The 16,888-nt window shown below is 31.6% G+C and overlaps 1 protein-coding gene across 5 annotated transcripts in view; it reads left to right on the top strand.

Moving 5' to 3' along the window:
• Tent2 (terminal nucleotidyltransferase 2) overlaps positions 1 to 16,888 on the top strand; it is a 61,713-nt gene that overhangs the window by 26,560 nt on the left and 18,265 nt on the right. For 4 of the 5 annotated variants that reach the window (XM_076857085.1, XM_076857082.1, XM_076857084.1 and 1 more), the window contains exons 6-11: positions 3,347 to 3,461; positions 3,563 to 3,654; positions 5,053 to 5,131; positions 6,914 to 6,983; positions 10,519 to 10,595; positions 11,213 to 11,341. In XM_076857085.1, coding sequence (XP_076713200.1) covers positions 3,347 to 3,461; positions 3,563 to 3,654; positions 5,053 to 5,131; positions 6,914 to 6,983; positions 10,519 to 10,595; positions 11,213 to 11,341 — 562 coding nt within the window. The remainder of the gene's footprint in view (positions 1 to 3,346; positions 3,462 to 3,562; positions 3,655 to 5,052; positions 5,132 to 6,913; positions 6,984 to 10,518; positions 10,596 to 11,212; positions 11,342 to 16,888) is intronic. The other variant, XM_076857086.1, reaches the window with a different exon arrangement.

Here is a 16,888-nt window from a genome sequence, read left to right as displayed (position 1 = left end):
CCCTGGAATGAAAAAAAAATTCTAGAAGTACCATTATGCGTAATAGCTTGATATGATCTAAATTATATATGATTTCAGCCAGGGAAATTCTATATCATACATACTGCCCCCACCCATTTTTCTTTTTTTAAGAGAGCCATGTCCTGAAATTCTGTTTCCCTAAATAAGACAACAGAAGTCTTTTTTTAGCATGTATGGGTTTTCTCTTGAGGTTTTGTCTCTTTTGGGTTCTGTGTATCTATTGTAGAGTAAAATAAAATGATTTGATAATGTGAGTCCCTAAGTAAATGACTGGATAGTGAGGAAAATTATTTTTGGGTACCAAGGATTAAACTCAGGGGCACTGGACCACTGAGTCAAGTGCCTAGCCCTGTTTTGTATTTTATTTAGAGATAGGGTCTCACAGAGTTGCTTAGCACCTCACTTTAAGTCTAGAAGTCAGGTAGTGTATATCCTCCAACTTTGTTTTTCTTGACTATTCTTGGTATTTTGCCTTTCCAAGTAGAGTTTTGTCAGTTTCTAGAAAGAAACCTGGGTTTTTATTTCATTTTCATTGAATCTATAGATCAGTGCTGGAAGAGTTGACATGTTTACCAATATTTTTTTGATCTTTGTATATCTCTCTCTATTGATTTAATTTAATTTGTATCAATATATTGTATTTTCATTGTAGAAGTATAACATCTTTTGGAAAATATATTTCTAAATATTTCATGTCTTTTGCTATTATCATAAATTTTTTATAAATTAAATCTTTTTTTTATTTCTGTGTGTTATAAATAGTTAATTTTTAGAAAATTTTAAAAAGGCCTTTTGTACTACAAAATTTTTTCATGTTTTCAGGGACATGTCTTTCTGGGGTGCTTCATTGTTTATAGTAATGTTACTTTGTTCTCATTTTACTTATAAAAACTTGGGGAGTTGATGAGAATCGTTTTTAGGTTTTTTCTTTAAATTTTCTTTCTGTTCTCATTCTCACTTGTTATTTGTGTATAAGTGAGATGACTTTCCTATACTACTTTTAAATGAAGAGGATTGGGCAGCCTAGCTTTCCTAATTCTGTGTTTCCGTTGTTACATGGTATTTTCTCTTCTTACCTGCTTTTATCTAGGTCAGAATTTTTCACCATCTGTATTGATATTTCAGGCTAAATAATCTGTCCTTAGGGCTGGCGGGTGGGGAGCGGTGAGGACTTCTGTTTATTCTGTGCATTGTAGAAAATTTGGTTGCAGATCTGGCCCCTAATTGCCAGTGACACCCCCATCCTGTTAGTATAACCAAAAGTGTTTTCGAACATTGTTTACTATCCATCCCCTGGGAGTCAGAATCATTTTACACCCTTCCTTTGCCTCTGATGGTTCTGCCTAGTTTAGATTTCTCCTCCTGAAAATCTCTGTGATGTGTGTTCCTTTGTCGTGGAAGGAAGTTTCATTTACTTTAGAAATCTTCAATTTTTCCATGACCCCCTTAATTGTAAATTGTAACCTGTGAAGCTCTCTGCCAGTGTTGGCTGCTATTTCACACCAAGTGAGACACACATCCCCCACCCCCCCTAATTTAGAGGATGGGGAACAGTGAGAGGAAGAAGGTAGCACCTATAGGCCATTAAATTTCTGGAAATTTGGTTGTAGGGTTGCCAAATTCCCTTTCCCTTGTTTTTTTGTGATACTCTGTGTGTCTTGCTGCTATTGATGTTTGGCTCCTACTGGTCACATTCTGAAGTATGTCCAGTCAATTAATTATTTGTGTTATATTTGTTGTCCATGCTTTGTTTTGATTTAGTTTGATGTTTTATTTTATTCTTCTACTTGCTCTTTTTTTGTGAGCAGATGTCTAGGGATATTAAGAAATCATCTCTTTCATTGCCAAGTTGCCCAGAGTGCCTCAGCTTTCTTACAATGATTATTCTAAATATGATAAAAGAAAACATTTTAAAAGATGGATGAGACTTTTGCCTGGTCATGTCCATGGAGAACTAGATTCGAGGAGATTGAAAATACAAGGGAGAGAATGAAAAACTGATGGTGGTATTTGCCCTTGAAAATGAACAGAAGGCTTAGTAAGTATTAGTAGAGGGATTAGCTTGGAACATGGGAAGGAAATAATTTGTCAGGAGAGGTAGAGAAATTTTCTTCATATCTCTTATTTGCAGGTCTGTTAGGAAGCTAAGCTTATCTGCTAGAAAAAGTGAGATAAGTTTAGGGAGCTCGAAGAAGGAAGTAAAGATTATGGAATGGTATGGTGAAAACTAGAAACAGTACCTAACCACAGACATAAAAATAATTGCTGAGTGATGCTAACTAAAGGTGCACTATATTTGGAAGACTTTTAGGTTTTTTATTTTTAATTTTTTAAATTTTATCTCTTAGTAGCTTAGATACAAGAGCAGAAAGAGTGGTTTTTGTATTGACCTAAGGTTAGGATTTTGTCAGACAGGTTTAGAGCATGACAAGGAGATGAAGTTGCTAAGGTATGATAAAAGAGAGTGATTCAAGGGATGTATTTTGGGTACCAGGCTGCTTAGGGAAGAATATCACACCATTCAGGTGCTGATTGGGAGAAAATGGAATCAAGGGAGTCTAGATCTCTTGTGTATCTAAAGCAGGTATGAGGGGAGTAAGGAAGTTGGACAGGAGATTGAAGCCAAGATAGTATTTTGGAATTTAAAATTTCAGAGCCAGGGCAGTTCTGGTTTATTGTAAAGACCACATTATAGTTAGAAGTATATACTGATGAAAAGTATTGGTGTAAAAGAAGTTCAGAGGTGTAGTTTTTGTGATAAGAGCTCATTACAGATAAGGAAATCATTTACTTATGATGGCAAGAGTTGGGCTGGAGGGACAGTGTTAACCAGATAGGTAGACAAACAAGAGAGGTCATTTGATAACAATCTCACCTGAAGAAGTCAGGGTTAAGATATGTGTTATAAAAATAGAGAAGAGGGTAGTTTTCATGAGTGTAGAATAGCAGGGATTTCTAAGTCTGTTGTTAGATTTGGCATTCATGCATGTGAATATCAAGGGCAAACTTCTTTAAAGCACCAGATAGTAAATATTTTGGATGTTACTCCTATGGTTTTTTACTGCAAATTTTTGTTTTTGTAACTCTTTAAAAAATATAAAAACCATTATTTACTCATGAGTCATGCAAAAAACCTATAGTGGCCAAGGGTTGTAGTTTGGTGACCCATAATTTTACCTGCTATGATTTTTGTATTGGAAAGTGTTAAAAAAGATAATGTCTGTTTATTTTAAAGATATTGTCAGAATTGATTTATAATAAGTGTGGCAATTATTTTGAATTTCTGAGTGAAACTTTTGCTTTTTTTTCCCCCTGTGAATTCAAGTTAAGTCAGCAGATACTGGAATTATTTGAAACATGTCAGCAGCAAATAAGTGACTTAAAGAAGAAAGAACTCTGTCGAACACAGCTGCAGAGAGAAATTCAGCTTTTATTTCCACGTATGTTTTTTTTTTAATTTTTTATTTTGCATTCCCTTTAGATCTGTGCATTTCTTTTTAAATTTTAAATAATACCTTATAATTTTCTTATCTTTCTCTAGAAAGCAGACTTTTTTTGGTTGGGTCCTCTTTAAATGGATTTGGTACCCGGAGCAGTGATGGTGATTTATGCCTTGTTGTTAAAGAAGAACCAGTAAGCACTGAAACCTTTATTCCAAGTGTGTTTCTCATGTTACGTCAGTTAAGAAATTTCACATAAAAGTCATTGAGGAAAAGAACTTGCTATATTTTAGTTACTTCTTTGCATTTTCTGTTTATTGTAATTCTGGGAACTTAGGAAATGCTTTTTCATTTAAGTCTTATATACAATGAACATGACAGGAACTCTAGCATTAATTTAGTTATAAATCTTTAAAGTATGCTAGCTTCACTATTAAAAAGCTCTGCCTTTATTTTGACATGTAATGTGGGTTGGATATATTTATCAAAATGCAGCAAAGAAGAGTATGTGGCAGTATTATATTTTTGATATATTTTTTTTCCATTTGAATTCTCAGTGATTTCTATTTTTAATCTTTCTTTTTTCCCTTGAAAATACTATGGGGTTTAGAATTACTGTTTTCGAGAAAATAGATTTCACTTAAATTTAACATAAGACTCTTGTGATTTATTCAGTTTTATATTCTAAGACATTTTGGCTGTGTTCCTTCTTTTTGTTTTTATTTAGCAACCAAATGGGTTATTTAATATTATATTTATTTGAGTTTCCTGTTAACTGATGTTTTGTGAATACCTTAATACAATAATGACTGGCGTTTGTTAAGCTGACCTGAAGCATCTGAACTACCAAAGCTTAAATTAAGTAAGTTCAGTGTAATTTTCATAGGCCATATTGTGTTCTGCATCATTAAAAATACAAAAATCTATTAATGGTAATGTATATTTTTCCTATTCATATTATTCCACTAACAGAAATGAGTTCTAGTTACTGAAAATGAGAAACAGATTTATTCCAGGAAAGAAACTCTGGTATTTTTCTATACTTTGAAGTCATATAAAAGGACAAGTGGGGGGCTTCAAATTATAAACATAATGGATTTCACAAGAGTTTTAATTAAGAATCTCATGCAATTAGACCACACTAGGCATATTCTACTTATCTTCCTGTCTTAATCATGTCTGAATCATATTGTAGCAGCTTATACTCAAACTGAGACACCATAGATATAAACCTGTCCTTAAGTAGTTCAGAGATTAGAAAGAGAAATAAAACTTGTTGAGAAGGTTAAAATTTTGTTTTATTGGAGGTTACTTTTTGTACATTTATACAGAAGGAAATAAGATGGCATATGGCTGTTTCAAACTTGTTTTCAAGTTGTATTTTAAGTTTAAAACTAGGAATTGAATTAGAAGTGTGGATGTGAAAGAGCATTAAAGGTTAGCTTTTTCTATAATGTAATCTAGTGTGATTTGGAAAATAACTCTGAAGAAAAGGATACCTGTATGTTTTCATTTTGTTGAGATACTTTAAGAAAATGAAACACTAAGCTGAGAAAGATAATGAAAAAACACTTTATTTTTAACTTTTCAGTGTTTTTTTCAGGTAAATCAGAAGACTGAAGCACGGCATATACTCACTTTAGTCCATAAACACTTCTGTACTAGACTTTGTAAGTCTGACATGCCTCAAGTTCATAGTCATCTGACTTATTTATTAAAAATATCTCTTTATTTTATTTTCTGGTAAGAATTGTTTAATTTCTGGTCAGGATAGGTATAATGTGGATCCTTTTTTCCAAATAAATTCCTTTTAACGTTTGATTAAAAAGTGATCTTTTATTCAACATATCTTTATTGAGCTTACTTGCAGAATATCTCACTGGATGCAATGGGGGATTCAGAGATACATAAACTTTAGTCCTTTTTCTCAAAAGGTTATAGAATGTTAGGGAAACTAAAGTATGGATAAATAGCTATAATGTAAAATATCTGAAGTGCTGAAAGAGTGATACAAATAAAGTCCTGTTAGGTATTCATGTGAGGGAGAGAGAATTACATCTGTTTTGTAATGATAATCCATCTTTACTTGTTTTAAAAATAGTATCCCTGAACATGAGGCCCAAATGTATTACTCCAGCAGAAAGCAAAATTGTTAGCTTAGAGCATTTTATTGCAAGATTTTATTCTTTTAATATGCTGACTCTAACCAGATTTTAATGTACATGTTAAGCCATCTTGAATAATTTATTTTAAACATCAACAGAATATTAAATAAAGTTGAAATCTCACTGATTGGATGATGTTGGAAAGATGTTTGTCCGTTTGTTTAACAGATACTCACTTTGAGCTTGAAAATACAAAGTCAAGTAATGAGTTTCTGGCCTTGAACACCTTAGATCTATTATAGGAGAGGAATAAATCATGTGATTTATTTCAGTGAATATAGTTATTGCATCCATAAAAGAAAGGAGTAATTTATACCTTAAATGGTGTTTTAGTAGTTTTTATTAGAATTGTAAAATATTTTGAAAAGGGATCTTGCAGATCATCTTATTCAAATAAAATGTTTTGTTTTGTTGTTTTTTCCTCCTTTTTGGCATTTGTAGTTAAGGAAACTGGTGATCACTGGGTTAGTAACTTGCTTGTGAGGCACAGTTTGTTCATGTCATAATCTATACTTGTTACTCAAAACTTTTAACTCTTAATTTTAGTTTTCATTTAGCCTCACTGAATTCTTGCATGTAAATTTTATTTTGAAGCTTGGTGTATTTTATGACTTTAATGGCTAAAAACAATAACAGAAAAATTTCATGTTTTTTTAAAATTTATTTTTATCCTTTTTAAAATCTGATACTATCCTTTTCTGTAGCTAAAAAATTAGGAAATTGCTCATTTGGGAAAGGTTTATAGAATTACCACTTTGTACATTTCTTACAATGTAGATGTATTACTTTGAACTCAGAATAAATGTTTTGAAAAGTTTGATGGAATAAAAATGTTTTCTTTCCCTTAGAGAATGTGTCCTTGCCTCACATACCATGTTACAAGTATTTTTTACATTTAAGATTCTTTGTGAAGATGAATTTTGTGGCTATCATTTCTTACTATGTGCCAAACCAGAATTTAGCTACCCGCCTGTTGCTATCCTAGATATTTTTTCATTTTTATAATGTTATGATGAATTAATTTATAGGTACTATCAGATTTTAGTACCAATTACCATTAGTACCATTGTTGAAAATAACCTTAATACAAACTCTTCTTAATGGTATTACTAGATTCTTCAGTTGTAGAAGAATTTAATGTCCTCATTTCTTTGCTTTCTTTCTCAAAGATAGCATTTTCTTAAGTTGTTTTAGCTTAGTTAGATTACTATTTTTAAAAAATGTGCATTGGAACGCTATGAATTTGAGAAATATTAGCATATATTCACATTATCTTTTCTCCTTCAGCTGGCTATATTGAGAGACCTCAGCTGATTCGAGCAAAAGTGCCAATTGTGAAGTTCAGGGATAAAGTCAGGTAAGTAATTACTGAACTCTTTTTTTTTTCAGTTGCTTTAGATTATTTTTTGATAGTTATGTAATTTATAAAGTTAAGATACATATATTGTAGCACAACAGTTTGTCTTCATCAGTTTTAAAAAATTGGCTGGTCTTTGAAATAATTTTTAAAAATAGTCTCAGTAATCTTCCTCATGCTTAACTGTACTTATTCTCTTTAACATTTGAGTATTTGAGACTTCCAGTTTAAAGAATATAAACATATTTATATTTGGATTTTTAAAAAAAAAATTGTTTTAGACATTGATGGACTTTTATTCATTTATTTGTATGCAATGCTGAGTATCCAAGCCAGTGCCTCACACATGCTAGTCAAGTCCTTCTACCATTGAGCCACAACCCCAACCCTTATATTTGGATTTTTAAAAGATCTCTTACCTTTGGGAAATGTACTTCATCCTCCAGAACATAATCTTAATTGACAAAATTTGATGTGTATATATACCAAAGGGTTTGTTATAAATATAATTATCATAAAACTAGTTTAATTCATTTTTAAGAAAGAACCTGGAATAATAAACATAAATACAGCAAAATATTCTTATTTCATTTAAAAATTTATATTCTTTCTATATATACTTTACCCTCTGCTCTGATTCCTAAAAATGTTTGAATTCAGCTTTATATAATATCTGAAGTAAAATTAGTTTTGTTATTATTAATAAAATTTATTTTTTCTAGCCCAGTTTTACAAAAGTAATGCTAAAATTATAGGCATACACAAGCATACACATAAACAGAGTTGAGCTTTCTTATTCATGGATTCTGAGAATATAAGAATTTGCCTGCTTGGTCAAGTTCATTTGTAGCCTTCTACATCAATGTTCATGTACTTTTAGTGGTCATTTGAGGATATGCACAGAATGGTAAAATATTTTTGTTTCCTAATACCGATGCTCCCAACCGAGAATGAATAAGGTTATACCCTGCCTTCTTGTTTCACTTTTCATATTACAAACAGAGTTCCTCACAATCTAGTTAGTACCAGATTTTTCACATTTTTGTGCTTTTCACTGTTTAGAGTGCCCTCAGGTATAGTACTAGAGTACTACCATGTGTTCCTAAGTGGAAGAAGGCTGTGGTATGCTCAAGAGAGAAAACATGTTAGATAAACACTGAATTTATGTTTTTGGAAAAGTTTTTTTTCTTGTCTTTTTTAGTGTTTTGCAGAGTGGGAGGTTAAATCAAGAGCCTTGTACATCCTGTTGAGTTAACTGGTGATAAATTAACAATGTATATAAATACAGTGTCTTTAAACAGAAACACAATATAAATCAAGGTTAAGTTATTGACATTGATAAAAATGTTATCAAGCTGGCAGAAGCTTAACCCTGTGTTTTCCCTAGAAGTAATAGTTCAGTATTTGCTTATTAAGCATTAGTATCAACTTTATAGAATATAACTATTGTGAATAGCAATAATTGATTCAATTTATTTTATTTTTTGTAGTGCTGGAGTTCAAACTCATGGCCTCAAGTTTGCCAGACAAGCATTCTGCCACTGAGCCACATTCCCAGCCCTAATGGGAATTTAGGCTCAAATTTAAACTAATAATAATGCCTGGTTCAAGCCTTCCCTTTCATTCATTTAAATATCCATCCAGTATATAAATATTTATTGACTTTCTGCCAAGTAAAAGTGCTAGCATTTCTTAAAATAAAGATGTAAAATATATATAGAGATAAACTAAATAAAAAACTAGCTAATTGTAATAATCTAAAATAACATATAGTTGTATTATAGTTATATAAATAATTTTTTTTACTTAAGATTATTATACAAACTTTTTAAAGTGTTCTCTTTAATCACCATTTTACAATTTTTATCTATAATGAACCATAAATCAAAAAACAACAAAACCCCTCTACTTCTGATATTCAAAGCTAATTGATGTTAATATTTTGGTGTAAACCTTTCAGTCTCTTTTATATGCATATGAATGTATAAGCTTTTAAAAATCAAGATTGAGGGGCTGGGGATGTGGCTCAAGCAGTAACGAGTTTGCCTGCCATGTGTGGGGTGCTGGGTTCGATCCTCAGCACCACATAAAAATATAATAAAGATGTTGTGTCCACTGAAAACTGAAAAAAATAAATATTAAAAAAAATCAAGATTGAGATCTATTATATTAAACCATATACCATGAACATTTGTTTGTCATTAAATATTTTTGGTAGCATTGTTTATAATGGCTTTTATGGTATTGAGTAAATAAATTATCATTAACTTAACCATTCTCCTATGTTTGAACATTTGGTTTGTTCTAATTTTTATCTACTGTAAATAGCATTTTGTGCATAAGTCTTTCCATATTGAGGATTACTTAATATTTTTAGAAGTAGTATTTGAGGCAAGTACTGTGGATAGTTTTAAAACTCTGAATTCATATTTTTTGAAAAGCTTTTTTTTCCTCATCCAATACTGGGTATTGAACCCAGTGCATGCTAGGCAAGCATTCTATTACTGAGCTACATGTCCATCCCCTTGGAAAAGTTTTTAATTGCTGACTAGTTTCTACGTAAGTGATTTTTCATCTTTTTTGAGTTATATGGAGGAAGTACAAATTGGGTTTCAGTGTAAGAAGCATACTTACACAAGCATAATTAAAGAATGTAACTCTGTTGTTACCATAAATTTCCCAAAGCCAGATATGTATATTTGAAGTGTTAATACTACTATCTATTTTTATTAATAGGCAGGAATAGTGGAAAGATTATAAGGTTGCTTTGGCTTTCCAAAACAAGAAAAACTGAAATGGTAAATTTCAAATTTTATAATTAAAAGCTATAGAAAGGAATTTTAGTCATTTTGGCAATATTGTACAGAAAAATTTAATATTTAGAAGAAATTGAATCTTATGTGGATATAACGGAAGCGACTTATATAAAGTAATCCTTCCTTGCTTGTGGATGCCATCGTTAATGTAGGTTCTGTTATTATTGCCCTATTTTCTAAGTGTGGTTTGCATGATATCTTGTTTTCTTAGAAGTAACCCTTTTGTCATTTGTTTGAGTATTATAGCTATTCCCAGGTATTAGTAGCTACATTTGACATAATTTTTTCACCTGCATTTTATTTGTCTTTTTCCCTGTTGTTTTAAAGTGTATAATACTATAGTTTCCTATTACCTGAGAATATATAACTTGGTAGGACAGCTTGCCCAGAAATGGTTTTGCTCCCATAATTTTGCTTATCTGGAAAGATTTTAAGATTTTAAAATTTCCTTTATTTATGGTAATTGAAGCCTCATCAGTACCTTATGGATCTTTGAACAGTATCCCAGTTTATATTTTTAATAACACCAAATCACATTAAAATGATATCTTGAGTGTATATTTTTTCTTATTTCTTTAGTGCCACCTTTAAAAAACAGATCTGTAGCTTTTCAGCCCAGGTTTTTTGCATCATTAGATGGGTTGACATTGTTTTAATTGCTAGGGAGGGGAGAGTTCTTTGGCTTGAACTAAAGTTTTTTTTTTTTTTTTTTTAAATAGTTGTGTGGAGTTCGACTTGAATGTAAACAATATTGTTGGAATAAGAAACACATTCCTTCTTAGAACTTATGCCTACCGTAAGTTTTTGGTTTATTTCTAAGTAATTGTCAACTTCTGTTTTTCCCTTATTCTCTCTTTTTTTAAAACATTTATTTTATTTATTTATGTGGTGCTAAGGATCGAACCCAGTGCCTCACATGTGGTGGGTGAGTGCTGTACCACTGAGCCACAACCCCAGCCCCTTTTCCTTTATTCTTTATTCCTTTTTAAAAGATGTTTATGTTTACGAGGTATAGCAATATCACTTTAGTTGTGTTTAGGTGTGATATGTCTTATTTTATTATTTACATAATAGGTTGCTACATTAAAATTATATACTACCAGAATTAGAGGTAGTCAAATACATTTAAAAAAAAAAAACTTTTTTATGTGGTGGGAAGGATTAAACCCTAGGTTTCACACATGTTGGCAAGCGTTCTGCCACTGAACTGTCTGTAGCCCCAGCCCCTCAAATGCATTTTAATAAATGGTAATTTTAAAAAGATAATAACCAAGGTGAGTTTAGAAGTAAGTCACACATTTATAGTGAACAGAGTGTTTAGTATACAACGAGGTATGGAGTTGAGAAAATATATAAATTTTCAAAGAAACTGTAATATCTTCTTACATTTTTAAGTTTTAATTTTACTTGCAGTTGAAAATCGAGTTCGTCCATTAGTGCTGGTCATTAAGAAATGGGCAAGTCACCATGAGATAAATGATGCCAGTCGTGGTACTTTAAGCAGCTATAGTCTTGTACTGATGGTTTTGCACTATTTACAAAGTAAGTATTGTGGGAGTTTTTCAACTTTTAAAACTGAAATGCAGTTAAACTTCATTATTGTGTCTTTCATGTTGACTTTATCTACAGATAGCATTGTATTAAAAGTTCATTCTAAAGTTAACAAAACTGTGTTTTCTGTTTTGTTGTTTTGAATGTTTAAGAAGTATTATTCCCTAGAAAACAAAGTTTTACTGTGTTTTCATTTTTTGACTGTTTTTCTGTATCCAATTTGTATTAAAAAAACTTTCACCATATTGTGAACCTATTATTTTGAGGCAGACAGATGTTCAGAAGGCCTATAAAAATAAGCTCAAGCACCATTCATCATGTTTTTTATTTTTTATTTGAAGCAAATTAAATGATTTTCTTGTTGGTTAAAGAAGCATTTAATCTGTATTCCATAATTAGATTTTATCAATGCAGGAGTCTTTTGTCAGATTGCCTGCCAGATTTTAGTTCAGCTCAGTTAGCTATTGTTTATGAAGCTATTCTGATAAAAGCCATACTTGTCATATACAAAAAGGTTAATAAAATGGTCTCTTGTAATTTGTTTCCATTTGTAAGATAGGTGTGAAAATTCTTATAGTATTGAGAATTCCCTGCAAATGTGGAACAGATTGACAAGATCTGATTGAAACCTTTACTTTCATGTTTAATAACCTTTTGTATGTGCAGTCTAAGACGTTCTACTCAGTTGGATATTAAGAGAACTAAAGATTTGTAGTTAAAACCAAGGCCCTAAAATGTTTAATTGATAACTGTTGAATGTATGGATATCTGGTGGTATGAGGTTGAGTGAAAGAAAAGACTTGAAGCTAATGTGACAAAAGATGATTTACTAGGATGTTTAGGGCCTCACCTGTTTTAAGTTGATATTTCCCAGTTTAGAATCTTGGTTTTTGAAGATTATACTAATTTACTATTATAAATTAATATAATTTATTTGATCATTTCATAATTATTTGCTGAGTACCCACTTAGTAAATGCTAGGCGTTACTCTCAGGACTGGAAATATAGCAGTGAACAAAATAGAAAACCAGTCATTTTCTTCATGGAGTTTACATTCTCTATATGTAAAAATTGACATTTTAATGGCTGTTATCTACCATAACATGAATTATTAAGAACTGTTAAAGCTGGTGGGTTACTAATAAAATTGATTTGATAGAGTCTTATTGCTGATGTTTGAATTGAGCTCCTGGCAGATCACCATCAGGATAAAATATGTTCTCTGACAAATTCATTACAACAATTCAGGAATTATAAGAAAACCAATTTTAAAACATCCTTTTTTTTTTTTTGGTATGTTAGTACTAGGACAATTTTTTATTATTAGAACATTTTCAATCCTTGGCTATGAAGGACCACAGTGGGATAAAAAGACTTGACTGAACATCAAGTCAGTTTAGTTGGAGATTGCTGTCATGTTACAAAAAACAAGAGATACTTGTTTGATTTTTAGAGCTTTTTGGATTTTGGAATGGGGGACTCAGAATAAAAAGACATTTTCTGACAGCTATCATGGGCTGGACACTTTTACTACTTAAATTCATTTGCCTTCACAGAAGGCTTACAGGGTAGGTGCCAAGATACTAAGTCCCACTTCCCAGATGAGGAACACAGAAGCATAGAGAAGTCACTTGCCCAAAGGCACTCATTTTGCAAGTGCCAGTCCATTCCAATTTAGCACATGAGAGAAGGAGAAGCAGAGAACTTGAGCTGTGCCCAAGTGGCTGGCTGAAGAGTGGATTTAAGAATGCAGCTGGGGTCATCCTCTCTCTTATCTTGGATTCAGGGTCATCTTTGGCAGGTCTCTTGGGTAGATATTTCTTCACAAGATTCCTCAATCTGATCCTGATGGTGTGCATGGAATGGGGAGGGCCAGAGTCACAACCTCGGGATCCCACCATGAGCCTCAAAGCTCCTTGCTCCAAGTAGAAGTGGCTTCCTGGTGTGGTGCAGGACAAGGCAGAAAGCTGGAAGGAACCCTGCCCCTTTCCCCCTCAACTCGATGCCCCAATCTATGCTGCTCCTGCCGCAGTGCAAAATGCTCCTGCCACCGCCACGTGCGTCTAGTCCTTAAAACATCCTTTTATTGCATTATTTGGTGCTTTTTATATTTAGGTTCTGAGATAGAGAAAGTAGTTAATAGCAATTTTGTCAAGAATAGTAAAAATCAGGGCTTGGAAAACTGAGATAATTGGTGTCCTTATGGTAGTGTTTCTGTACTGAGGATATTGAAAATTGGGAATTCTTGATATGTGGATCAGAAATCATCAGTGCTGGGGAGTACAGTTTTGTTTATTTTCAGGAGACTATTCAAGTTCAAAGGTGTGATGGGTTTTTGGAAATTATCTCCAAAATTCTGGACTAGCATAAGCAATTATATATTTGCAATGAATGAATGAATGAATGAAGTTACTTGCAGTTCAATCAGTTATTCAGCCTCAGCATTTTGATTGGTGAAAGCATGAATAAGATTCCCATTCTCATTTAATTTCTCCTTTTGTTCAGAATTATTATATTTAAAATAAGTTATAATTTAGTGTTATTAAAATTATTTTATATTTTTAAATTAAGTTTGAGTAAATCATGCATACAGATCATAGGAAAATCTTAAAAATACACTAATGTGGAAAAAAAGAAAATAACAAATTAACTATACCACCCCCAAACATTGTTATTGTTAACATTCGTTTTATTTTTTTCTAACTTTTTCTTTGTCAGGGTTTTGTTATCTATCCAAATATTAAATGCCAAGTTCAGTTCTGTTAGTTCCAAATTTTTGGACAAATGAATTACTGTAATAAGTATGCATTTGTTGGGTTTTTCCTTTTTCCTTGGCCTGAAACTTGGTAGTGGTAAATAGATAGTATTCCTACTTTTTTCTCACCTGTGCATTGGATTATGGCATTATTCCCAGACTTTTTGATTTCAAGGAATAGTGAAATAAAAAAAAAAAAAAAAACTAATCTTTTTTTTTTTTTGTTTTGTGTGTGTGTGTGTGTTATTTATCAGAACCAAAAAAGTGGTGCTGACTGCTACCATGACTTGATTTTTAAAAATGGTGCATATTAACACCAAAAAAGCAAGATGGATAGAATCTCAGAATAATGTAGGTACCATCTCAAAATGGGATAATTGTTACCTTCTTCCCACTGCTGACACATCTCAGTTCAGGAATCTTCTCTGGTGATTAATTCTAGGATCTTTTTGGTTTTCATATTTATCCCAATTGAGATGGACTTATCACTAGTTCTAAAGAAAATCTTGATTATACCTTTATGTCTGTCTCTTACCTTTGTCTGAAGATAAGGTGCCATTGCTTGCCCAAAGTATTTGTGTTACTCTTAATTTTTATTAGATGTCAACCTTTATAATTCCTTGTTCATCAAAGCATATGTATGCTCTTAGCATGAATATGCCATTTTAGGTTCTTAACAGAATTTAACCTACTTTTTTTTTTTTTTTTAAGAATTTAACCTTTATTTGATTTATTTGTTTTTATGTGGTGCTGAAGATCGAACCCAGGTCCTCACTTGTGCTAGACAAGTACTTTACCACTGAGCTACAACCCCAGCTCTATTCCTATTTTTTAATCAAAAGTTTAATTGTAAAATATTTATAACAAGTATTGTAGATGTGGGGTTAAAATCCTTAAATTGGCAGTTTTAAAAAATAACAGAATGGAATTCATACTCATATAATATGGTAAGAGTGTTAATTTATGTTATCCCTTCTAGAAAGCAGTGTTGTAGTATTTATGTTCATATCTTTTGATTCAGAGGTTCATTTCTAGGAATTTATACCTAGCTGATAATCAGGGAGGCATGTATGGATTTATATATATGTAAGGTTGTTTTTCATAGAGTTTGTTGTAATAAAATTAGAAATAAAATGAGTTTTTAAGAATAGGGGAATATTTAAACAAATTATATATCCTGAAATGAAAGCTATGTAGCCACTAGAAATCATGTTTTAAAGATACTTCATAATATAAGAATATACTTTTGAAATACTGTCTTATAGAACATAACACCAATTTTGTTTAAAATAGTTAACTATTGGTATTTGTGAATATATTCGTATGTACATAAATACTGGAAAGGTGTGTGTCAAAATTTTATTGGATTATTTATGGACAGTTGGATTTGTTTTATATTTTACTATACTTGTAGATGTTTCATACTTAATATTAAATAAGGTAGTGTATTTTCTAAATATTAAATAAAATGAAATAAGATGAAATTTGTTTACTTATTGAGAGACTTAAAATAGTTTAAATGGGCTATGGTTTAGGAATGAGTTATCAGAAAGGTTAATAATCTTCCTCTTCATTGTTAAAAAGTTTCAAGCTCATCATAATGTATGTATTTTTATTATTGTTTAGGATATACATTGGTTTGATGATTGGTTTGCCTCTTTAGAAGGATTTGAATTATAATGGTGGCTGTTTTAGATGCTATTTTATCACTAATCATTTAGTTCAATTTTACATTCAATCTGAAACATATTTCTATTCTTTTTGATTATCTGTGTATTATACTTCACTTTTACTAAAAATTGAATAGATTAAAAGGATTCTCATAAATATATATAACATAAAGAATAATATAACAGTGACATACCATGCCTAATGCTTATTTGTATTTTATTTCAGTAGTGTGTGGTGGTATGCAAGTATAACCCCATGTACTTGGAAGGCTGAGGCAGGAGGATCACAATTTTGGGGTCAACATCAGCAATTTAGGAATTTATATCAATATATAAAAGGGGGAAAAATCAGCAAGAGGGGGTGAATAGAGGGAGAGAGCGCAAGCTCACGTTTGCTCACTGATATAGCCCAGAAATAGAGGACTTGCCTAACATACATGAGACCCTGCATTCAATCCCCAGCACCTAAAAAGAAGGAAAAAGATTTTTGACTAAAACATTAACATTCATAAATTTCCACAGTCTCTGCCATGTTCTTTTATTCTTATTGGTTACATTAAAAGTTTTAATTTGATTGACTTCTTTAGAAAAATGTACTTTAATCATAGGCACATTGTTGCAAGCAAATTAAAAATTCAAACATTCGTATTTTACCAATGTAATGAAATCATGCTAAATGCATTTTCTGTTTTGTTTATGCATGTTTTATTTTGGTAAAATGCTCCCATTTACTGAAGTGGTTTGTGTTAAAGGCACTATTATCAGTCAGTTCTGGGTCTTAGAGAACAATCAGCCACCAGAGCTAATGTGTAACTCTGTACTGGCAAATTTAAGGTACTTCTCCATCAGTAAATTAGAGTGATTGGCATTAGAAGTTGCTTTCTTGATAGTCATTATCTTACTGCGAGGGAAAAAAAAATATAAGAAGACTGTGGTGAATGGAACAATTCTGACTCTACCACAAAGAACTAGTTTTTGTTATTGGTCAAGTTATTGTGCTTCTCTGGGCTTCACATTCTCATCTGTAACATGAATAGTTGGATAAAATAATCTTAAGTTTTGCTAAACTTCTTAAATATTTTAATATCCTTTTCTGTCGTTAACAAAAGAGA

Source organism: Callospermophilus lateralis, chromosome 5 (assembly GCF_048772815.1).
Source record: "Callospermophilus lateralis isolate mCalLat2 chromosome 5, mCalLat2.hap1, whole genome shotgun sequence".
Taxonomy (NCBI): domain Eukaryota; kingdom Metazoa; phylum Chordata; class Mammalia; order Rodentia; family Sciuridae; genus Callospermophilus; species Callospermophilus lateralis.
This window is presented reverse-complemented; position numbering and strand designations above follow the sequence as displayed.